Consider the following 25137-nt stretch of genomic DNA (forward strand, 5'->3'; position numbering starts at 1 on the left):
AGCAAATTTTGGAGGCTTTCCTCATCTCTGGTGTATTATGCTGTCTGACTCAATGTGTAACTGTGCAGTAATGTCAAACTATTACACTAAGATCACTGTGGAGCACTAAAATACACTCTAGTTTTACATTCCCCGTGACCTTTCTGATCTCCTATGATATTTCTTAACAAAAGTTTATAGTCTTTTATAATGTGGAATCACACATTCATCACAAGCAATGGTAGATATGGCTCAATGAAATGCTTAACTGAATGCCAAGAGCCCCTGTTGGGTTGATAGATGTACAAAATATTGAAGTGAAATACAGCAATATATTTCTGAAAAAGTAGTAAAAAGGAAATAGCGTGGCTCCCAGACCAAACCTTCCAACAGACTGTCACGCACCTGATGTAGGTAAAGGAACTCTTTCCTTCTCTTTCAGCGTGACCTGAATTAAGTCAGCTCCTGTGACTGAAAACAGAGAATTAAAGAGAATTACAGCAAGGCCTTACAAAATAACTGAACCAAACCAACCAAAAATATATAGTAAATGAATTGCTAAACATGATTTTCTGAAAACATTTTACGTTTCTAACAGCCAGATTTTTTAAGAACTATGTCTTTTTCTTCTGCTCATTTTTGTCTTTTTTATACTTTGAGAAGGGATTAAACAAATACATTTTAGTTTACAGATACTGAGGGTCTCAAGACAACTCATTAGAAACAGCTAAAAGAAAACATTCAACAATCAGAAATTCTAAGCTGGAACATGAATCTCATTTATCCCACTATAAATCCACAGCAGTTCCACTAACACAAGCAATATTACACCATTGAATGCATAATGTATTAACTGGCTCAAACAGCGAATTACTGCTTTTATTTTGCAGTTTGGTTCTGATTTTTTTTTCCCCCAAATCTGGTATCTAAAAGAGATGCTTTAATTAGTCAGACTTTATAGTCTGAAGACAGGGACCCTGTGTTCTGTGCTGTGAAAAGAGGTCAGAAGCAATTATCACAGTTGTAACCTTTCTGCCAGTTTATTGTCAGCAGGAGAAGGGCCAGGATAATGCAAATCAAACTAAGAGGAGCAGAAGAAAACTGCTTCAGACCCAGCTAAAAGGCTACCTCTTCTTCAGCTCCAGTGGCATATAAAGGCATTTCCTTTCAGTCACCAGACTGGAACAATCGTAAGTTAAAATAGAAACACTCTGCCAAACACATAAATCTCCTGTCCACTGCCCAACCCCTTATGGTGACCCTAAAATACCATTGGAAGATTTCTGGGGGGGGGTAGAAGAATTGTATAAATAAAGCCATTGTCAGAACCTCCCTCGGTTCCAGAACACACCAGGAACTTTCCTACACGTCTATCAACCCACCGATGGGATTTCATGCCATATTGTAATTTACTTATTTTATCTTTAAACAAGTCTCTGTGCATTCAAATTGTGAGAACCTCCCTTCCCTACCTCCCTCATTTTCTCCCAGTGCAACTGAGCAAATTTAAAATAACTGAGGTTCATTAATTTTAAGTGTTCAATAAATTAGTATGAATAATCAAAAAACTTGATTCTTTCTGATAATTACTATTTGATGTCAGTTGAAAGCACTCGATTGAGTTGGCAGCATATGCTCCTATGCCAAATGAGGCTTCCATAATTAAATAGAAACTGATTCCATGAGGTTTTTCTCATGTCTGATTAATTAGTAATCAGGTGCCTCAGCCTTGTTCTTCAGTGACACCTTCTCTCTCGATGGTAGCTGTGGTCTGATCCATATTCACTCAAGCCAATCTGCCCCAAATCATCACACAGGGCTCAAACTGAACAACATCATGTCCTTAAGTGGCCACAAGGTGAACCTCTGAGAGGAAAAAATGACATGAAGATGCTAATTTAAAGTCTTTGCCATATAGTCTAAAGCATCTGCCTTTTAGACACTACTCGTCTATAGGTACTTACCTCTTCCAAAATTAACCTTTGCAAAGGGTTCTCACCGAACATTACATGATGACAAGCTAGTCAGCCTGAACTCTCACAGTATCACTAGGAGTATCTCAAAAGAGCTATGCAGCCACCTTACTATACACATCGAGGATGAGATATGCTACAGTGAGATACCTTTCTCTCCCTCTCTCGATTATAAGGAGGGCAGAGTAAGCTTAGACAACTACTGCTATATTTCACCTGTTATATATACTGTTATATTTCACCTGAATCAGGTGAAATTAATCTCTCTGGCAGAGCTCCTCCTCTTGGCTACCCCAACTAGCCAGTGAGACAAAGTAGCACCTTCAGACCAGCAGTCTGGGATCATGATGTTTCTCACAAACAATAACTTACCTTGGAAAGCCAGTTTTGATCTTTTGTTTTCTATTTATGGTGGCCTTCCTTATCTTGTCAATTATAGTAGGGCAAATCCAGAGTCAAAGGTGTTACATCAAGACACAGTAGTGTTAGGAAAAGTGAGAAAACCAAGCCCTGACATTATCCTTTTTTCAATAAATCAGTTTTGTCATTTTTTATTTTTATCCCCTTAATTTTGCAGGCACTACAGTGCAATCGTCTAATTAAGGATGTAAGTATTGTTCAGAGAAAAGCTGTTCTTCTAATTTAATCCTCAGGGGGCATAAAATCTGATCAATTTGCTATATAGATCTCATAAAGGGGTTCAGTCCCCTTACACAGTGAAGAAAGGAACTGTGAAGAGGTGCAGCCATGTTCTGAGTCAGATGCAGAACAAAAGACTCTCATATTTGAAGTGTCATCCAACCACACAGTGAGACAATTCAAACCATTATAAGCCATCGATACCCTATAAAGGAATGTGGGGCTGAATTGTCTACAGCCCTGACACTTGCACAATTATTAATGTCAACTGAGTACAAAGTGCAACGGGTGTGAATCAGAAGCATTTTGTTGCTTTTTCCCAGAAAAACTCACAAAACCTGATCAAAGAATGAAAGATGCAGGCCTGGAGAATAATCAAGACCACAGTGACATAGTCCTTCTGTTTGTTTTGTTTTGCTGTTGAGTATGTTATCATTGTTTCTGTACAGGACAGGAAGAGATATAGGCAGTACAGACGAAGGACATCATTAGTAAACATTGAATTAAGGTGACTCTTCACAAAATTTAGTTATAAGGCTCCAGGGTTTAGTTGTATAAAACCTTTATAAGGCTCATCAATTTTCTGTCTTATTACAGCTCTTCCTGGATGCTTGGGCTGTGAATCATAAATATAGGCCTTCTTAACTATACTCCCAGTAACTTTCTTCTGGTTTAGGGCTCCTTGAGTGAACATGAAGGAGGAGCAACCTAGTCTTTTATCAGCTTTGCAGTGACAGAGAATTTTGCCTGTGGATATTAGGAAGGGCTGAAACCAGGATAAATGGCTCCAATAGCCTGACTTACAAATAACAAGCAACCCTATGCTATTTAACATCAATTGGGCTAACATACATCACAGGCGAATCAAAACTTTTAGACACCACAATCAACAACACGGTGAGACACACCTCTAGAAACTGGAGAAGCTGGATAGGATATTTTGCCACTATCTGCCAGGGACTGTTAGAGCAGGAACCCAGAAATACAGTATCCTGGGGACACTGCAGTGAGGAGAAGTGATGTAAAAATATATCTGGGCTAGTGGAGACTGATTCCTGCTTACAGCAGATCAGTATTTGCAGTGATGGAGATGAAGGCATGAAATTCCTCCTGCAGATATCACACAGTCAAAAGACCATCCCTGAAAGGATTATGAGGCATTTCTTTATTTCTACAACTGACCTGCTGAAACAACTGATGTGGGGTGAATTTTATCAAGATGGAAGAGCAGTCATGCCTGTACAACTAGTCCCTTCAAACAAATTAACACAATTTTCAGGTCTTACACCTTGGATTCCCCTTTTTCCCTGAGCAATAAGGCTGAAGAAAAATTCTCTATTCATTTTCTCTATTTTAATACTAGAAACAATCATTCTTAAGAGCCTGTTTTTCTCCTACACAAAGCAGATACAACAGCCCATGGAGTAAAATGGATGTGAGATCATTCTTTAGGAATTCAGAAAGACAATAAGTGTAATCAAATTATTTTTTGAACAACTACAGAAACTGCAAACCTGCTTCTGACACAGCAGTAATGGGAGGCTGGGCCTCAGGCCTTCTTAACAACTCACACATGAGCAGCCTGAGCAAAGTCAGCAGGATGACCTGTCTCCGCAAAAGCTGTGTCTACTGAAAAATGTATTTGGGGTAAATAAAAAGTTTGATAATCCTTTCAGTCATGTTTGCAATAATGTTTGTGACAAGCGGTTCAATTTTAGAAAAAAAAAAACAAAAACAGGAGGGATGTGGAGATGAAGCAAGCCAACACTTTGTTTTATTCCAAAACAAAATGGTTTAAACATTTGAAAAGTGAACAAAAAGGAAACAACATCTCTCTGGTTTTCAGCCTATTCCAGTATTGCCCAGAGACCTTAACCAAGGAGCAGTACCATGCTGTGGTACCATATGCTCGTATTTGTAACAGACTTAAAAAGCTCATAATGTTATTATTGTAATTTACACAGGATATTTCTCCGAAAAATATCCCAGATGTCCCAGTATGACATTTCTTTCCACCTCCGTTGTTACAATAAGGGTGGGGTTTTTTGATACAGCATGGTCACATCATGTGAAGGACACTCTTCTGAAACGTGGTTGAGCCACAACAGATCGGTGTTTAAGAAGCCACACTCTGGAGCCCACATTTGAGGAGCACCTCTTTTACGATATGGGGCACCCTAGGGACAAACATGAGAGATGCTACAAAGACTGAGCAATGTCAGAGTAAAGCTGCTGATGTAGAAATGATGGAAGCCCCCGTGTTCCCTTGGCACAAAATGGCCCCAGCAGCCTCGCTTCCCCTTCACCCAGCACCAGTGGTGAATGGGGCTCTTACTCCTTGAATGCCAATCCCTTTGCATGGTCTGAAAAGGTTATTTTCAAAAGGACTCGTGGGTTGGTTAACAAGGGTGATGTATGTAGGTAGCAGCAAGCACTTTTGTTAAAGGATCTCTTCATAGGTGCCCCACATGGCAGAAACACTCTCCGTTACAATTATTTCTCCCCATTCAGCTTCCCTTGCATTGTGCCACGCCAAGGTCTCATTTACAAAAGTGTGAGCATGCAATGCATCAGGGCAACTTAACTCCTTTAATCCCCTCCATACGGTACGTTTTCTTGCCTTTTGTGTCAGACAGACATTTTTTTTCTTCCCCAAAGAGAAACACTTGCATGTCACTGGGCAATTTTGGACGGGGGGAGTGTGCACAGCGCCTGAGCTGGATGCGAGCTGGATGTGAGCTGGATGCTTCGTTCAGCTGCCTGCTTCGTTTGAATAACAATATCTTCTCCACCATCAGGTCTTCCCTCCCCTTCTCCTCCTTTTTTCCCCCTGTGTGAATTTGGGAGCCTGCCCGTGAATGAGCTGGCATCTGATACGTATTTACCGACGTTAATTTTGGATGTAACGCACCCCTGCCACTTCCCCGCCGTTTGCCCTAAAAGGCTTTCCAGCGGACACAAAGGCAGAGGGTCAAAAGTAAGGTGACCCCTGACAGAATGTACAATTATTAGAACGAAGCGGGACACAAGCAGCTGTCGAAACCCCACCGGCACGGCAAAGTGCTTCCAAAAGTCGGCGTATGAATAATACGCCGGAGCTCTCCCCTCCGCCCCGCCAGGGCCGGCGACGTTGTGCGGGAAGAATGATGGCCTTCCCGAGCAGCTGCAATAATTGTGTCCCCATTGTCCCCCGGCCCTCCCCCGGCCACCCCCTACAAGTGCCCATTGTGGGCCCGGGGTCGGGTGATTATATGCTTGGGCTGATGCCGTTTGCGCCCAGCTGCCCGGCTGCTGACACACGAGCACCAAGAGGGGGGACCCGCGTCTGCGAGACGGGCCTCCAACATACCAGACCTTTTACATAAGTCAAACAGGAACAAATGACTCTTTATCGGCCCCTTCTCCCTTTGAAGTGGCGGCTGCTTATGGGTCCTTACAGCTTTTCCTCCTTAGCCCGAGCAAACATCCTCCTTTTGATATGCTACATGCTCATTATCTCTGCCCCATTTAATGATTTTTGATTGAAGGGTGGCAGCGTGGTTGCCAAGAGGGTAGCTAAAGAGGCTCCACACAGGCAGGACTACAAGAAAGGCTTTCCTTGTGCAGCAGCCTAAATTTGGAGTTTCTTAACAGTGTGTTCTTGTTCTTAGCAGCAGATAAGGGCTGAGCGTGAAATTCTTAATTAAGCAGTAAATAGAGAGTGGGGTGTCAGCAGATGCAGCCTGTAGCCATGGAGACCAAGTCACATGAAGGAGGGAGCTGAGACTAAACGCCGGCCCCAGGCTCAGGCATGACTGACAGCTGAAGAATCCGACAAAGCTTGTAAACGGGATTAATTAGTGGGCTAATTATTTCATATAGTTAAATGTAACTAAAAAATAAAAACAGCTTGCAGAGTTAGGCAGGAAAGCGTTCTGAAGGCCAGGCCTTCAAGCGTTGTCCTCTCTGGGTTGGAGCATGGACTTGTAGGGTTTTAAGGCCAGAAGGGACTATTGTGGCAGCCGTCCCCGACCTCCTATGGAGCATGAATCCTGCCCCATGAGGATTCTAATAGCTTCTCACAGAGCTGGAGCATATTTCTCTGAAAAGAAGCCCAACTATCATCTAAGGACCTTGAGTGATGGAAAGTCCACCACATGCCACGAGTCTGCTCTGATGGCTAATTATCCTCACCCTCTCAGCCTGCACAGAGATTAGGAGAGAAATTAAACGGCACACCAGGGCGACAAATCTGTTCATTTTATTTCAGACTTTTACCCTACCAACAGTGTTAGATATTAGGTACTCAACACTGAATTATTGATCTCACTGCTATAAAAGTCCTGGCTGAAAATGTTCATAGCATGAATTATGCATGTTAGGTGTTTTCATAAATTTTCCCTCGTGTATTCTGGGTGATCGTTTCTCTCTATATTAAAATGAGAAACAACAACGAGCTCTTCGTATAATAAAAATCAGAATGAAAGGAAGGCAAATGAGGAACAAGAATGTATCTATGATGCGAGAGTGATATATGCTGGCCTGATCACCTTTTCCCAGTCTTCCTAAGGCCATCATCTCCTTTATTTTCAGCTGTAAAAAGAGGCCAAGAAACAGGTATCTTCTGAGATTTCCCATGCTGCTCTGTTTATGAAACTGCAACTCAGGATAGGCAAACTGAAAAAAAGGTTGACTTTTATATTTGCAAGAACAAATTTGCACTGTGAGAAAACTGAAGTAATTTTTTAAAAGTCATATTTTTTCCAGTGGATACCTAACCTGATCTCTACTCAACAGCTGTATCAGTACTAGTAGACTAAACAAGGCCAAGCTGTGGGACTAAGAACTGGCTTCTGGTAATCTTCATGGCAATATTGCTGGCCAACTTTCTGGCACAGCTTTGGCCCAGACCAATGCACTCTCCCAGATGGTAACCATTATGGTTTGGGAGTTAGCAAAGGACAGGGATCTTTCCTAATTTGAAGCCTGGGTGCATCCAGCCTGTTTTGAGAGAGAAAATGTTAAGCTGTATGGACACAAGCTGTGCAATACCAGTTGGCCTCAGGACCAGAGATAGATATGGCAAGTATGACCCCTCAGACTGAGGTTAAGGGACAGGCTTCCTCATTTCTCCTCAATTTTTATTGCTGTCAGACTGTTTAGTGGATTACCTGCCTTCATTCCAGCCACGTTTTCCTCTTTTCTCTCCCAGTGATTGCTCCAGTTGCTCTTTTCTAAGCAAATCCTATATGACAAAGCCATTTGCATGCCATCTCCACAGTGTAAATCAAAAGCAATTCACTAAAATGAATGCATTAGATCAGTGACAAAATTTCCTGTTTCTGTGAAAATCAGTATCTTGATGCTTTAGTTTCCCTGTATGATAAACATGAAGGATAAACTATGCCTCTCTAAGGCACTGAAGTGCCTTTGTGATTCCAGATTCTACTATTATTAGTGACAGCAACAATCATTACCTTGCCTTTCACTGTCCAGAACTTAGACCCTTAGAAAATAATTTGCTTGAGAAAGGGAATTATGGGAACTGTCCACATCTTAAAAGAATAAATTAAATTTGAAGGTATTGACAATCCCAATAAATATCATTAAATACCCGAATTTCTTAAAGAAGGGACCACCATACTTCATGATCCAGTGTACAAAGCCAACACTCTCAAATGTAAAGGTTTATGATGCTTTTGAAAGTTTATAGTCACAGGGAAAATCCTTGTTCAGTAATCCTATTGCTTTCAGTGAACTTATCCTAGATAGATTGCACATGGTTTATTAATGATACATGTGATATGGGACCAGCTGACACCAGAGATCATTAGTGGAATTTAATGCCTTTTCCTCTCCAAAACACCAATTCAAATTCAGCTGATGTCATCTCACCCACTATTTATGATAGATTCCTGTTCTTGATAGATTAGGCATTGGATAGATCAGATAGATACCGACCTGATGTGCATGCATTTACCTATTTGATTGGTCTTATTGGAGGACTGCCTGCTTATTGAAAGGCCATTTAAAGACTTTCTTGTTTCTAAGGCTTTTTAATGCCTGGGGGCTTTAATTGAAAAGACATTAGCTCTGTCACCATTCTTGAACAAGAATGTACAATATATCCCTCATATTGCACTTACCCAAATAAGTTAGCTTCCTCAGTCTGCTGTCAAGGTACCAGTCACAGTTCTCGTGATGACCATAGGAAGGCAGTGATCGGAGTGGATGTCCAGTCCTTTTTCCACAGGACACTAAAACCTCAGGATGGGCAGGCAGATCCTTGTGTTCCACCAGCAAGTAATTTCCAGTTGCGAAATTGCTAAATGTCACTGAATACTAGAGAAGAGGGAACCAAAATAAACACATCTGTCTCTGTGATTAGAGCTCCACAGAGCGCACTATAACAGGAATAAAGAGAATGATGTTCCACATGTGCAACATACTCGTTTGCAAAATGTGTATTGGAAACATGGAAGAGAGTGGGGAAAATTAAGTAGGAGGTGAAAGTGAATGCAGATAAAATTCCCTTGTCACCTTAAAAGATACAGAAGAACTATGTCTTCTGAAAACCATCCTTTGGTATGTCTCAAGATAGCATGAATTTTGTAGATTTCTTAGCACCACACTGAATTTTCATCTACTCTGTCCAAAATCTTATTCCTACTCCAAGTTACTTCTCAGAGCTTCAGGACTAGGTCATCATATCTAAAACCTGCATATAAAGAGATTTTTTGAGTGCACTTTAGAGATCTTTTTCGTCTCTGCCCACCCAGAAAGATGAAAGCATGACTATCTCTTCCAAATATAATTGAGAAATTATAAAAAATGTCTGTGTTACCTGGAGCTGTTTGCTGACCAAAGGGTTGTCAAATGTCAGTGTGTAAGTCTCTTTATCCAAAAGAAGAACCATCCAGCCATATGGGTTTGATAAAGTATCAGGGACGTAACTGACTGTGGTTGTCTTATTCCTACTGTCAGTCACGGTTAAATTATAGGGGATGTCTGGAGCCTCTTTTCTGGAGGAAAAAAAAAAAAAAAAATCACACTTTTTTACTTAACTCTGTCATTTTGTATCCTTTACAGTTCTATTTTTATTTGAATTACAGTAGTATGTGCTGATGAACTGTCTCTCTCTCAGAATGTGACTTCATTTGTGTAGTTCTTTACAAACACAGTAAGAAACGATCTCTGCCTGAAGAGCCATAAAGAGAGAGCGAGAGAAAGAGAGACAAAGGGTTGAAGATAAAAGACACAGAGGAGTAAGGCTTGTGCCAAAGCAGAGCAATGGCAACAGCCAGGGTACCAACTCCTGTACTGTCAGGATATTTCCCCATCGATCAGACTCATGATCTTCAGGCCCAGCTTTCAGGATCTTCATCTTCATACACTGGTTTGATAGAGTTTCCTGGTTAGTCCTACTTAAGCAGTCAGAAGTTTTATCAAGGCTGAAGGTGAGAAAATCCTGTGTAATTAAAAATGCTGCACTGTGCCTGGCTCAGCATGCACTACAAAGCTGGGGCTGCTGCAGACTGATGAAGGACTTCACAAAGTGGGTGAACATTTAGTACAGCGTGTCTGCTGAGCACCCAAATGAGAACTCAACCCCCTTTTTCACTACCACTTTCTTCTCCTAATTCCTATCCAATCTAGTCAGAGGAAAAACTTCCTGAAAATATCACCAATAGCAATGATATCCTGAATGGCTAAAAACCCTTTAAAATTAAGACAGCTGGGGGCCTTTCTCTGCTAAAAATAGCAAATAAAGCAGTGAGGCTGGAATGGATATAACTACCTGCCTTGAGTATGGCCAAAAATTTACACTGCTTCCTCTCCAGGGGCAGACTTCATCTTTTTCCTGCACATACGCTTTTTTCAAATTATGCTAAACTGACCTTGATTTTTGAGCTTCTGGCCAGATTAACTTTTTACTAGTACTGTTGTGAGTTTCCCTAAGATGCAATGCTGTGTAATGTAATGTGTAAAAAGACGGAATACTCTGCTTTCAGGAATTCGTTTGTTGAAAGCAACAAACTGTGTGAAGGAAAGGATAAAGATGAAAGCCCACTAACCTTTCTGATGATCAGATATTCAACATCATATCTTCATGTCTGATCAGAAGCTGCTTCAAAACAAATATTTTTATTCTGGTCCTCAGCATCTTGCATAGCTGCAACAGCTCTTGAAACTGATAGAAGCTATGGTTTAAACTATGCTCTCGTTAGCTACACTGTGCTACTGCTCCACATCTGGAACTTGACCGAGAAGATCTTTGAGCAGCCTCCAAAGACACCATAGAAGGCCTTACTGCCTTATAAAGCAACACAGATGGACTTATTTTGTAAGTGGATCATGCCACTCACATTAAATATCAACAGAGAAAAAGTCTTCAAGACTGAAGGTGCTAAAATACTGTTTCACTCAAATTGGTAGATGACACCCAGGCCCGTGATATATGAAAGACACATGGAGAGTGAAGTCACAGCAGCTGGAATTCACCTTTTTTAATTTTAAGCATTGAACTATGGTCATACCTGCTCCCTCTAGAGGCAACAAGGAGCATCAAGCTCCTCCAGAGAATGTCAGATGAGAGGTGGGCTAAAATGTTCTCTGGAGCTGCTTTTTCTCCATGACCTGAATGAATTTGTGCAACAAGACTTCCACATGAGAAATCACATAATGATATCAACAGTCAGGAAGATTAAATACTAGCCTAAGAACATCCTCCCTGTCACCTTACTGCAAATACACACACAGACTGCCTAAGCTTGTCTAAGAATTTGATGCATCACATTGTGGCACCCTTCTCAGTAGAAACTGGCAGAGATTATTCCCTATCCTGAGCATAATCCCAGTTGGTTTGAGAAGGGATTGATGCAAGGCTGGCTAAACCACTATAAATACAGGAGGAACTCTGATAGCAGCATCCACAATTCCTGTTGAAGACTTCCCATTCCAGAAAGGGTTTTACCCCATCATCACCAGCGTCTCCCATCCCATGCCCCCACAGTACTAGAGGTGCTTGTAAGAAAATTGTGGTTTCAGCTGCAGAACCACAACTCACAAGTTTCTTCCTACTTCTTGCATTCTACGTATTATGCATGGAGAATTGATAGGGATACATGTCCTAGGTCTGCACATCATTCCCAGCAGAGGAGAAGCCTTGCTGGCTTGCCAACGTGTCCTGGGGCCATGATTCTGCCATAAAGATGAATGCAGCAGATTTATGCATGAATCAAGTGCTGCTGTAGGATCAAGGCAAGTTGACGATTTCAACTTTAGTCCTCTTAGTCAGTTTTGGCATTTGAGCTGACACTGAGCTAAAAATAAAGTCTTTTTTTTTTTTTTTTTTTTTTTTTTTTTTGAAATGGTATTTCAAGCTATCAGAATATTAGCCCACAACTAGATATCCTAGAATCATAGAACCATCCAGGATGGAAAAGACCTCTAAGATCACCTAGTCCAACCTTTAACCTATTAATGAAGTCCACCATTAAACCATGCTACAAAGTTCGAAACCTACACGTTTCTTGAAGACCTCCAAGGATGGCGACTCAAACCACTTCCCTGGGCAGCCTGTTCCAATGTCACACAACCCTTCCAGTAAAGAAATTTCTCCTGATATCCTAAACCTCCTCTGGTGCAACTTGAGGTCATTTCCCCTTGTCTTATCACTCAGTGCTTGGGAGAAGAGCCCATCTTAGCGTATTACTCTGTGCTTTAGACTGGATATGACTCTCTTACTCAGACAGACAATGCTAAAGCTCATGCCATCTTGCAATTTGACTTTTGATACATGCAATTTTTGTCTCAGCTCCCCATTGCTGCTGCAGAGACAAAAGAAAACTACTGTAGCAGTTGTCTTGGAAGAGGGTTGCTTGCAGATTATTTTGTTGTGTTCTTTTTTTTTTTTTTTCTCTTTTAAAATCAGTTCAATTTTTAATTTTTATTTATTTATTTATTTATTTATTTTTGCTATTCTGTTGCCTGTCACGTTGGCAAAGGGCTTTCTGATTACCCAGAAACATTCAGCTGAGAAACAGCAGTGGGAAACAGGGGAAGTGTGAATCAGCAAAGAATCACTCAACCAGAAGATATTGGCAGACCAATGAAACTGACTGGAAGGAGTTTATAAGGCTTAAACAGCTTTCGTACTACTAATAAACCTCCTCTTATAGGCATTAACTGGACCAGGATATTAGGCTGCTAATTAAGCAAGTAAATGACAAGCACATTATTGCCACAGTTATCAGCACCTGCACAGGTATTCGAGAAAACATTTTTAGCAGCAGTGGCATACCGAATATAGTGTGGTGCAACATTAAACTCTGTTGCACATCAGGAAATGCCTGACTGAGTAACAAAGGTGTACAATGCCACAGTAAGTGACGGAGACTCTGACGCATCCTCTGTGCAGTATAGATCCTTGTGTTTTTGCTCTTTACTCTTTTTGTTCTTCATTGTTGAAGTCTGCTGAGACTGCTTTGACCACTCATCTCGGGGGCTTCTTCCCAGTACTTCCAAGAAGTTATAAAGACAGAGAAGAAAGCCAGGAAGGGGCAATCCTGCTGGGATACAAGGAGGGATAAAAGTCCACTGATTTGTCTGTAAGCAATTTAGGATGCAATGCCACACTAGCATAGCAGACTCCCTGACTTGTGAATGCAATGTGAGTCCAAGATAGTTGGAGACTATCTTGATGTGAGGTTATGAGGGCACCTCAATTAACTCTCTTGAACACAGCTAACTTCTAGATGGATACAGTTAAGTTAAAAGCATCCTTCCAGTTTTACAGGAGCCTTCACTGGGGAATTTTTGTTTGGGGGAAAATAAAATAAAAAAAAAAAATTAATTCCATAAAGCTTTTCTGCAGAGGAAAGCTTTGCACAGCTTACAGCAAGATAGTCTGGGTTCCCTGACCTTCATTTGGAAGTTTGTTCATGACCTAGGAAGGAAAGGGAACCAGAGAGAAAGTCTGCCTGGCATCTTATGGCCTGAAACCTCTGGGGTTTCTTTGCCCTGGGACTCTGTGTCCTTGCTCTTCACGTGTCTTGCACCCACTAGCACATGCCCTGCTCCTGACATAGTGCACCCCACCAAAACAAAAATTTGGGGCACCTGGAAAACTGCAACTCTGCACCGAAAACGTGTACAAGGAAACAATGAGCCTGATACTGCATCCTCCTTGCAAGGATGTCAGCGGGCTTGTTTTTTTCACCTATATGCCAAACAGACACCAAAATAGAAGCATCCTACTAATGGAATTACCAGCCACAATTAGCACCGTTTCCATTTGCCCTAAATAGCCAGCGATTTCACTGTGCCCTAAATAGCCACCAATCTACCTCTCCTTAATGTTAATGAAGCAGAGTAGCGCTCGCACACGCGAGTATTTCTAATTCAGAGGATCTGAGGGAGCCTGCACGCATCATTAACGTCGAGAGCTTCATTATCAGAGGAAAGAGCCTTCCCCTGAACTTCCCCTGGCTTTATTTGAAAGAAACTAGGAGGCAATGGTCTTAATGCAAAATTAACCCTCGCTTTAAACTGCTGGAAGCCTTTACAAACTGTAAGGAGAAAAAAAGGATGACTCATTGAAAAGGCTGTATTTTTATATTGAAGCAGGTTTCAATTAAGGAGCAATTTGCTCTAGAAATATGGCAGGATTGCTAGATAGGACTTTACAGTCTGAGTAACAATTTACCAATTGTAATCATATAAACTGTTATGTAATTTAGCTCAAGTGCATTGTGCAGAACTGTTCAACATAGATGGCCCACAAAGGATTTGTTAAACCAATCAACAACATCAAGCAGAACAAATATTAACTCTCCTGTTTATGTTTACCATTAGCTTACTTATCCTAAGGGTCCATATCTGTGTGTATGAAGGCAGACGCTGTGTTTAGCTCTAAATGCTTTCTGTTTGATACATTTGTGTAATAATCCATTATGATTATCCCTCTCCTAAAACAGGAAACAATATAGCATCTAACTTCAAATGGGACACCAAATGTTTATATCAACAGTCCAATTTATTGTTGGCCAAATGGAGGCTAATTCCAAATTATAGCCATACCAAACACTTTACAGGTTTGATGCTAGGCCCAAGAATGGTTCATTTTACTTTAATTGCCAAGAATCAGAATTTTCAGCTGCTTTCAGTAAATGCGTGCATCTTTGTTGAGAAAGCATTTGATTCAAATCATCCTTGTATTAGGAAACCTTCCCATCAACGAGTTTTTGCAAGCAGGGGTCTTTTAGAAAGTAACTAGATTGTTGTCCCTGATCCTGAGCAGCCTCTGTGGAATAAGCCTTCTGAATTTGAAGTGAAGAAGCATTGAGATGATCTCCCAGGAGCAGAGAGTGTTGTGAACGACAAGCTAAGAGGGCGTCTTTTAAAACAGCTTTTGAGCTGGGTACTGCTCGTTTCTACCTAAGTAATCCTTGTTCTCAAATCAGTTCCCCAGCTTCTATAGTTTACAGGCTGGTATTTTAAAGACAAGTAAATTCATGTGCAAATTCTGGGCTGTACTGTGGTTAGTAAGCACTCAGTTCAAACATCTTTGCACTGTAAGCATAGACCTGTAGACGACAACTTCGTCGCCCCACTTATCCCACATCAGGTAAGGGCTCTGAAGCATCCAAGATGGGTTTAAAGACTTATATGCACATACTTTGGTCATGTTTTTACTGAACCTCTGTTGCCCATTCAATCCTCTACAGATTAATATGATCTTAGGGCTAATAGTTCTTTGGTTTTGATACAGAATCACAGAATCACAGAATAGTCTAGGTTGGAAGAGACCTCCAAGATCACCCAGTCCAACCTCTGACCTAACACTAACAAGTCCTTCACTAAACCATATCCCTAAGCTCTACATCTAAACATCTTTTAAAGACCTCCAGGGATGGTGACTCAACCACTTCCCTGGGCAGCCTATTCCAGTGACTAACAACCCGTTCAGTAAAGAAGTTCTTCCTAATATCCAACCTAAACCTCCCCTGGCGCAACTTAAGCCCATTCCCCCTCGTCCTGTCACCAGGCACGTGGGAGAACAGACCAACCCCCAATTCGCTACAGCCTCCCTTCAGGTACCTGTAGAGTGCAATAAGGTCACCCCTGAGCCTCCTCTTCTCCAGGCTAAACAGTCCCAGCTCCCTCAGCTGCTCCTCATAAGACTTGTTCTCCAGACCCTTCACCAGCTTCATTGCCCTTCTCTGGACTCGCTTGAGCACCTCCATGTCCTTCTTGTAGCGAGGGGCCCAAAACTGAACGCAGTACTCGAGGTGCAACCTCACCAGAGCCGAGTACAGGGGGACAATCACTTCCCTGGACCTGCTGGCCACGCTGTTTCTTATGCAAGCCAGGATGCTGCTGGCCTTCTTGGCCGCCTGAGCACACTGCTGGCTCATATTCAGCTGACTGTCAACCATAGCTCAGCTGGCAGACATAGCTTGGACCTACCCATGCCATAAGAACATCCCAACAGCTTGCCAACATTTTCCTTGCAAGCAAAGAAAGTGTAGGGCTATCATCTGCCTCCTCAATGCTAAATACTCCCCCTGCACCCAGGAACATCCCAGCCAATAGTCAGGCTGAAGGCTAGGCCTGGGGACACATCTTGTCTTTTATACTCAAAACACTGTGCAGGATATGTCTTTCTTTCCAATACCCTAGGCTGCAGGATAAATGGAAGGGGTTCCTATACTGGGTACCAAATTTTTCTCATCTGCTTTGGTGGGATGACTCAGACAAAACTGTGAAGCTCAGCTGATGTGTTGGCTGACTGAACACTCAACAGCCAACTATTAAATATTTACTTATTTTGCTTATCCACCCTATGTCACGGGAGCCTTGAAAAAGGCAGGGTTATGAGGCCAAGTGAGCGCACATGCTGCCCCATGTATGAATCCAGTCATGTACACAGGGAAGATATTTGACCAGAGAGCAGCTGAGCACATACACATTGAGTAAAAAAACGGTGACAGTCAGGGTGTTTCACAGCAGGTGGGAGTTCATCTGAAGGCACCACAGTAAGTAAATATCAAAGGAAAAGCAAAACTAGAGTAACCATTTGAACTCTCTTCAAGACTCAAAGACACGGAGGTAGGGGGTATGCTATTCTTTTCACTCTAAGCCATCAGTAGTGCCTGGGTTTGCAGCAACTGAATGCATGCACTACAGGAGAGGATATTAGACCAGATTTAAGAATTAAGGTTATAAAGAAGAAGTTAATCTTTTCCTCTGCAGCAGACTAAGAAGAGGGAAGCAATAAAGGGCTCAAACTACAAGACTGGTGCCGAGCAAGTCCCAGGTTTCCCCAGTGAGAGGGGAAAGCAACTGAAAGGGAACAAGAAGCCAACTTCCTTCTGGTACGTGCGGTTGCAAAGTGTTTGGAGTCCCCTTTGCCGCAAGGTGCTGCCTGGCTGCCGATTATTCTAATGCACTCCTCTTGTAAAAATTATGCATAATGTGAAGAAACTTTTAAAGTCACTTAATCATGTTATGACAATTTTTTAATGAAAATTTGTTTTAATATTAATAGAGACTCATATTTTCACTCTAATATGGGTAGCAGTGGCATTTGGAGCAGCCGTATCTAGCCTGCAGCCACGCTGTGCTGTGCCATGGCATAAGCTGTTCTTCAGACTACTCAATAACTTTCCCGCATATAAATTTATAAAGACTTTTATAAGCTTCAATTACATTTTTAAAAGACATAAAAACCCTCTTTAAAGGGTGTTTAAGTGACACATTTGTTTAACTTTCAACTGGACTTCGTGGAGAAGGCTTTTGTTACAGCAATGCAGGCTTGGAAATGGATCCCAGTTACCCTGGAAGTTGTTGGGTGAAAAAGTTCAGGACAGAGAGTCAATAAATGCTTAATAGTCTTGTCTTCTATAACAACAAAAAGGGTTCCAAGGGCTTTTTCTCCAACAACAAATATATATATACATATAGATATAGATGTATATATATATCATTTTTTCTAAACACATTTGGGGAAAGAAAAAAAAAAAAGTGCCTATATGTTATTGTACCCTGGTAAATTAAAGAGCACAAAGATAAAGAGTTGGGCTCTATAGCTTTCAGTTGTCCACATTTTACTGTTAAGTTATTTAAATGGTATTGGACATGCTTTCGGCTTGTACCAACCAGTCCTATCCCAGACAAATCCCAAGCAGGGGAACATTCCCAAAAGGTAGTGCTGATGCAGCTTGCCTGATCTTTTGGAGACTAAGGTCTCCACAACTTGGCTGTTGTCAAGACTTGGCAGTTGCCCGCAGAGTCAGGGAATGAATCTGAGGTTCCTGTGATAGAGGTAACCACAGTGAACTAAGCGGTCTCCCTCCTGTGTGAGCAAATCACTGAATGTTTTAGCTTGGAATCAACCCCTAGAGGTCATCTGTTCCAAATCGCTGCTCAAGCAGGGTCACCAAATACTGGTTGCTTGTTTTCTGTCCTCCCTCCTTTCCATAAAAGGACTCCCCTCTCAAAATCCATTAACTGCCTTTAAGATTTTTGGATCTGGAGTCCAGTCTTTGGGGGATGCAAAAACAAACCACCATGCCAAGCACCTCACACTATTTATTCAGGAGCACAGAGACTGCATCAACCTAGAGCAAAAGAGAGCTACTGAGCACAGGAAGTGAAATGGTTTTATTGCTATTGCCTGAAATCTTCTCCTTGTACGGTGTGATTTCGTATCAAAGTGAGCCTGCTCTTGTGCTAACACTTCAGTTTGATGATAAACAAACGTGGCTTCAGTGCAAAAAGCTTGGACTTGAGGCGCGCATATCGTTTTTCATGCCTGGTTTTGATTGTTCCCCACCCTCCCGACAGCAGGGACTTAGCACAAATTGTAAGTACAATTATGAACTAGCAAGTGCAGATTTTACAGGTCATGTGCTCCAAAGGTGGTAGAGCACCACTGAAGGGTTATTTCCACAACAATTCTTTGCTTATCAGAAACTGAAGAAACCCAAGCATCAGTACCCAAACAGTACTTTCATCTTTTTACTGATGGTAGATGAATCCAAGAGACTGCATTGCTAGGAAATTCTTCCTGTCACCCAGCCTATCTTTCTTATTCTGTCTGCTCAACCTCTGCCAATTGCTCCTAGTCATGTTTTGCTGTATTAATCCCAAACTATTCCCTTTTTATTGTGAACATTCTTCAAATACATCTGGACAAAATTCACCCTTTCCTTTTCTTCCCCACCCCCTCATCCTCATGTCACGCTGTGGATATTTTATTAATTGACTTGCATCCTTCATCCCCTCCAGCTCCTCTCGCTCCCCACCCTGTTCCTCCACCAGGTCCGTTTTGGAGCATTGTCTCTGTGACCAAAGCCTCCCTGACTCACTGCTTTGAACGCCAGCTGTTGCCTGCTCTGCTTGGCTGCCTGCTGACAGTCTTTCAACTTAACATGACAGTGATTTGGCTGGTAGGAGCTACTCATGAGATTGGATCTGGAAGCAGCACAGAGAAGATGTTTTCGGTCTCTCAGGTTATTCTGGTGAGTGCATAGTCCTCAAGAGGGCAGGCTAACAGCTGGCTATTGGGACTGCCAAGTATCTTTGACATAAATTGACTCCCAGTTCATGTAGGTGAATAAGAAAGAAAGGACAGGAAGGGGACTTGCTGGAAATAAGAGATTGCTATAAATCATATCTAGGGGACTGAGTGCTTCAGTCACTTATATGATCACTTATATGATCATATCATGGTGGTAGGGGGATGGTTGGACTAGATGGTCTTGGAGGTCTTTTCCAACTTTAGTGATTCTATGATTATCTAAAACTCTTAAGCAATTTACAGAGAAGACAAAGTTTAGACCAGGGCTCAAACCACAATGGTGCAGATTAACTCCTATTTGTACTTGCTCCTCTTACACTCCTTTTGATTCAAGGATGAATGGTGTGTATTGAAGACATTACCTGGCACGAGTTATTATTATATATTGTGGCAGTGCCCAAAAATACTCAAATCTACAGTAAGTGTGGTGAGAAGCTACACCAACCACACATTACTGAGCAAAGAGCTCCAGTCCATATAATCAAGGTTAAAAAAAAAAAAAAAAAAAAAAAAAAAGGGCTAGAAAATGAAGTAGATTGCATAAGACCTCATGCTTAAGTGATCCGGAAAGACAACTTGTTGTATTTTGCCATCTAATCAATACACTTTGTTAAATCAGAACAATTCCAAACTCTTAATTTAGTGCAGGCTTTTTTTTTCACTAGTTGAAACAAATAAGCACATCCAAAGCCTGCAGGTAGCTGAAAGTCATATAGTTTTCCACTTCAAAGGAACACATGATATTTTTTTTTTTCCTGTTTGCAAAGGAAAAAAAAAATATTTCTTCTAAAACATGAGTTATAAGATAGAAATGAATTAATAACAGTGCTCTAACAGAGCACTTCAACATTGCTGCCTTTGTACTACTAACCTGAAATGGTAAAAAATGGATAACGAATCAGACTCGTACTTTGAAAAGAAAGTGAAATGTTGAGAGGAACACTGGGAAGGGAAGGTGAGCATGGGAAAAAAAGCAGGAGTGGTGCTTAGATTACTAAAAATCCTTTTTTCTCCCCTTTTCTTTTTATGTCAGGAGTTCCTCCAACATAACAGAAGTGGTGGAAGTACTTGGCTGAGCAGTATTTCTCCACTGGATCCCTTTAGCTGCCAGCTGTTCGAAGGCAAGAGAAAATCCACCTTGGGGAGGCAAGTGCAGCAGCAGCAGATTTCTGGGACAGCATTCAGGAGCCAGTGGGAAAGAGCTGGACTTTAGGACTGGATTATTACAAAGGTGGGATATAAGACGATGCAAGTAGGAGGCTGAACTCTCCAGAACAATTTTTACGTCTCCAGAATAAAAAGAAAAAAAAAAAAAAAAAAGGTTAAAAGTAACATTCTGTTGCAATCTTACAGTGGGCATGGGAGTGCAAAGAGATACCAGCAAAGCAGACATGTAGCTTACATCATAAGGCATGGTTTTATCCATACAGATCTCCTCCAACAAAACTGTCTCATCTATTCATGGGGTATGTAAGCAGACACAGACCTGCAGCTACACCTCTATGGATAAGCTAACTGGTGTTGTGACCTGTACTTTGGCCTTGGGGCCACCTGGTATGGTCTAGCTGTATTCATACCATCTTACTCCTTCAGCCTCCAAAAAACATGGTCACATAGAAATTGTCTTACTGGACATGGTCCCCAGGTCATGTTGACCCTGAAATTTTACCTAGACATTACTTGGGAGTGGCATAGTTGTCATGGGCCAAAACTGTGCCAGGGACCGTTATGATCCTTTAATATTAGAAGACATGAAACTGGGAATGGATTCAAAACTAAGTCAAAAAGAGAGACACACTGCAGTTATATATATATATGTGTATACATATATACATGCACAAACACTCCCTGTGTTTGCATAGGTCTTATTTCCCCCCAAACCAGTGTAGAAGGCAAGTAGAGGAAAATCGTGGCATTCAGTTTAGGATTAAGGCACATAAGTGTCTATAGATGTTTATAGATGCTTTGGGTAACTAAATACGCAGTATAGTTACTAACATCGTAGTAAGTACAGTCAAGCCCAAACAGCAATTTAGCTGACTGGCCCCTAAGAGAAGAACCAGAGAAACATGAATCTGGTGTTGTTTAAAATGTCTCTAGGAATCCAAAATACCAGTGTGACATGGCAGATCTGATACAGCACGTGCAAGAGATCCTTGATCTTTTGCCACCAGAGTGACAAACAAAGTGAGTTATCATAGGGGATGTTAAATGTCACCATACACCTCTGCATGGGCAACCAAATCAAGGACCCAGGTTTCCATCAGCTGTAATAGGACACTGTCAATATCCACATGGTGACTACACATGCTCTTCAAGAAAATATCTAAAGTTTTTGTCTTAACTCAGTTTGAATCAATTCATATTTTTGGCTCACCTGCTAAATCGTTCCCATAATATTTGAGTGCTGAATAACCTCAGAGAGCTACATCACAATTTTACTGTAGCTGCTTTCATCCATAAAATGATTCGTTCATTTCTGCTTTGGGTTCCTCTGCCATTTAAGACAAAGAAATGTTGTTGTTGTTTTATGTTGTTTTTGTTTTTCCATTTCAGTCTATAAACAGTAGTATTATCACAAGTGCCCATTGAAATCAAGTGGAAACTGGTATCGTAACTAATTCAGAAGAACAATTAACTAGTTGTCAAGAAAGCCCTGCCTCCCACAGTAACAAAAGCTTACTCTGGAGTTTCATATCTCCTTCGTACCATTGTTTGATTTCATAATATCAATAGTAAGCCATAACGATATAGACTGAAACAGATTGCTTAGTTTGTGCACCTGGGTCAACCTATTAAGGTTTGATGATCTGAACTGACAGAGTTGTGGATGTCCCATCACCAGAGGTATTCAGGACCAGGCTGTATGAGGTCCTAGGCAACCTGATCTAGTGGGTGGCATCCCTGCCCATGGCATGGGGTAGGAACTGGGTGATCTTTGAGGTCCCTTTCAACCTGAGCCATTCTATGATTCTGGGATAAGAGATGGCTGCAACAGAATGGCAGAAAATTATTTACCAGAAATTTTTCTTTTAACTAAATGCATCATGAAGTTATTATATCTTCTGTACAATATGTCTGGCTATTGCATGACAGCTGGGCCCATGAAATCATAAAATGCTTATGGAACTTACAAAGAAATGAAATTAGATGCCAAAAATATTCTGCTGAAGACATGAAAAACTAACCTATTCATGACCTCATATCCTTTAGGAACTCTTAGGGAAATCTGGAAATCTCTCACAATGAGTACAAAAGGAAACACCCTCAGAGCATGACTTAAAAAAAATAATTAAATTCAAACCTTTTTTCTGCATTTTATCACGAGTGGAGGTGTTCTCATGATCTATATCTACTTTATATTTCAGCAGTCAGAAATTCTTGGCAAAGTTCCCAATTCACCCACTAAATCCCTGACTGTGGCTGGGGCTTGGTCATCAATCTCACTTTGAACATCTGAGTGTCAGTGTCCACCTTGAGCTGGATTCCCAGTACTGCAAAAGCCCATTTATATCCCTCCAGCAATTTGAAGAGGGACAAAATAGCAATATAACACAATCACCATTTAAAAGTCAACTTAACACTGCCAGAACTGTCTCCAGACAGGATCAAGACTATAGATAGAAAACCAGGTAACAAAGACAAGAAGCTTGCTGAGAACCTCAGAAGAAAATCAGGCTTGGACAGGCCATATCCAAATCAGTAAACAAAATAAACCAAAGACTGTCCTCTGGTCCAGAGGCCAAATTATATTTATAATTTCTGTGGCTATCCATACAGCTAAGTTCCCTCAACAAAACGGTGATGACCACATCCAAATTGCCAGTTGGGAATGGTCCCTGTACTGTCACTAAAATCATGCCTGGGAACTGTCTGGGCAAGAACAAGTAATCACATCAAAAATGGAGCCAGAGATCATGTGGACAACAGCACAGACTATTGTATGCCAGTGTTCAGGCTTTTATCCTGACCTCATTTAGGACCCAGCAAAGAGTCTTGGTATCATGTTTAGACACAGCAGCTCTCTCAATATAAAACAGAGCAAGTGGGGTTTTTCAAAAGAGGAATGGTTACTTACAAATGAAGAGACATACGGTGGAAAACAAGGTCTCTGCCACAAATGCTGCCACCAGAAGCTTGACTGAAATTGGCACTGGATGTGCACGAAGCCCCAAGGATGTCTGTAGAAGGGAGGAGATGACTTCCTTCTTGTCCAGTGACAGATCCATCAAGATCCTCAAGGATGGCAGAGTGAGGAAAGGGGAAGGACACTTGGAAAGGTGAGTTGGTGAAGGCCAGACGTTCAGCTCTCACTGTAAACCCACCTAGGAGGAACAAGCAGCAATTCAGAAACAAAGACTGACCTCTTCAAGGTCTGATGGCTTCTCTGGAGAAAAAGAGATTAGCTTCACTTCACCATCACTTTGGAAGAGTGTTTGCTAAGTCAACAAGAGGGGGGAATTCAGAAAAAAAATATAAAAAACTGGTGGTAGGAATTTTATAATTTTATGTTCTGGGTAGGTCCCACCTGTCCAGCATCCTGCTGTGACAGGACTTGTTACAGGCTCCTCTGATCCAGGTGCTGCTCCTCCGGTATCTCCTGAGTGACTCCAAAAACCTTTTCAAAAGTCCATTTGCCGAAAGTTATCCTCCCCAAAACAGTAACACTTATAGATATTTTCTACACTGTTTACAAGACAAATTCTTCAGAGATATGGGCTGCTTATCTGTGTGTGCATATGTACAGCACCGGGCAGGATAAAGCCGTGGCTAAAAAGTGTGGCTGGAGTATGTTTTCACTACTGTAACACTGACAGATACAGCAAGGAGGAATATTCATGTAGGCTATAGCATAGAAAGTTTTTGAATACATTAATATTTCCAGGAGTGTCCAAAAATTATTTCCCCACGTACCGTAACAAGTCAGCTTTGGCATGAGTGTTCATGTGCCACATTTGGTTACTATTTGCCTATCGTATTGTCAGTTGTAGCCTCTCTGAGTCAGATTTTACTATTCCTCCTGTCCTTTGATCTCACTCACCTCCTGAAGTCTTCTTCTCTGTTATGTTATTGTAGGGCAGTATAAGTTTATATATAAATATATTTAAGAGGTAATTGCAGTTGGAATGTTCGTAAAAGAGCCTTTGGGTACTTCTTCAAAGCTCAAAAGGATGCTTAGTTTACATATATTATCTTAGGCAAATTCACCGAAGGTTTAGGCTGGCCTGAGGTTGTAGCTTGGTAAAATTGTGTGAGGATGCATCACAGTTATTAAACAAATCATCACTCTTGAAATGTTACGTCCCAAAATGAAGAAGCAACAAGTCAAAATATTAAAAAACATTCCTAAGTCCCACTGTTAAAATAAAATCAGTGCAAAAGTAAGGCCACCTTTTTCTCAAAATCATCTACAATATGTGGCACCAACTAAATGCTGAAGAACTTACAATCTGACCATGAGCAGAGCAGAGCAGCTAAAGGGTCTTGTTCAGCCTGCCAACAATGTCAGCAAAATGCACACACTAAAAAAGGGTAAGTATTATTGAGAGTTGTTGTGCATATCACTACAATCCTGACTCGGAAATTTTCTCAGTTCATCTGAGCTGCACAGTATCTATCTTGCAGCTCCATATCACCTTCCTATGCCCCATCTCCCTGCAAACAGGGAAGAGCTGTTATCTTGGTGTCCCAGTTGGGGAAGTGATGCAAAGAGAATGACAAGTTTGAAAACTACAGACTGCACTGAAACATAGGCAAATCGCATATGCAAATAACTCAAAACCAAGCTCTGGAAAACTTGTCTATAGCAAACATAGTAATAAGATAACTGAAGCAAAACTGGGGACAGTCCTCTTCATCATTGCACACAACTTTTTCCAGGATTCTGCTGAAATCTCTATTAGTGATCGTCTGAAGAAGCTAAGAACTTCTAAAAATATGAATCCGAAATGGGATGCAGCCAAGGACTATTCAAACACTGCT

At 41.3% G+C, this 25137-nt stretch overlaps 1 protein-coding gene across 9 annotated transcripts in view; it reads right to left on the reverse strand.

Moving 5' to 3' along the window:
* The window catches only part of PKHD1 (PKHD1 ciliary IPT domain containing fibrocystin/polyductin), a 253587-nt gene that overhangs the window by 98676 nt on the left and 129774 nt on the right, over positions 1–25137 (reverse strand). For all 9 annotated transcript variants that reach the window (XR_004749563.1, XM_035322238.1, XM_035322239.1 and 6 more), the window contains 4 exons: positions 23234–23480; positions 9415–9592; positions 8717–8912; positions 385–450 (listed from right to left, as the gene is read on the reverse strand). Coding sequence is in view for 8 of the 9 variants with exons in the window: in XM_035322238.1 (XP_035178129.1) it covers positions 385–450; positions 8717–8912; positions 9415–9592; positions 23234–23480 (687 nt within the window). In the remaining variant the exon portion in view is untranslated. The remainder of the gene's footprint in view (positions 1–384; positions 451–8716; positions 8913–9414; positions 9593–23233; positions 23481–25137) is intronic.

The sequence above is a fragment of the Oxyura jamaicensis genome, chromosome 3 (assembly GCF_011077185.1).
Source record: "Oxyura jamaicensis isolate SHBP4307 breed ruddy duck chromosome 3, BPBGC_Ojam_1.0, whole genome shotgun sequence".
Classification (NCBI taxonomy): Eukaryota; Metazoa; Chordata; class Aves; order Anseriformes; family Anatidae; genus Oxyura; species Oxyura jamaicensis.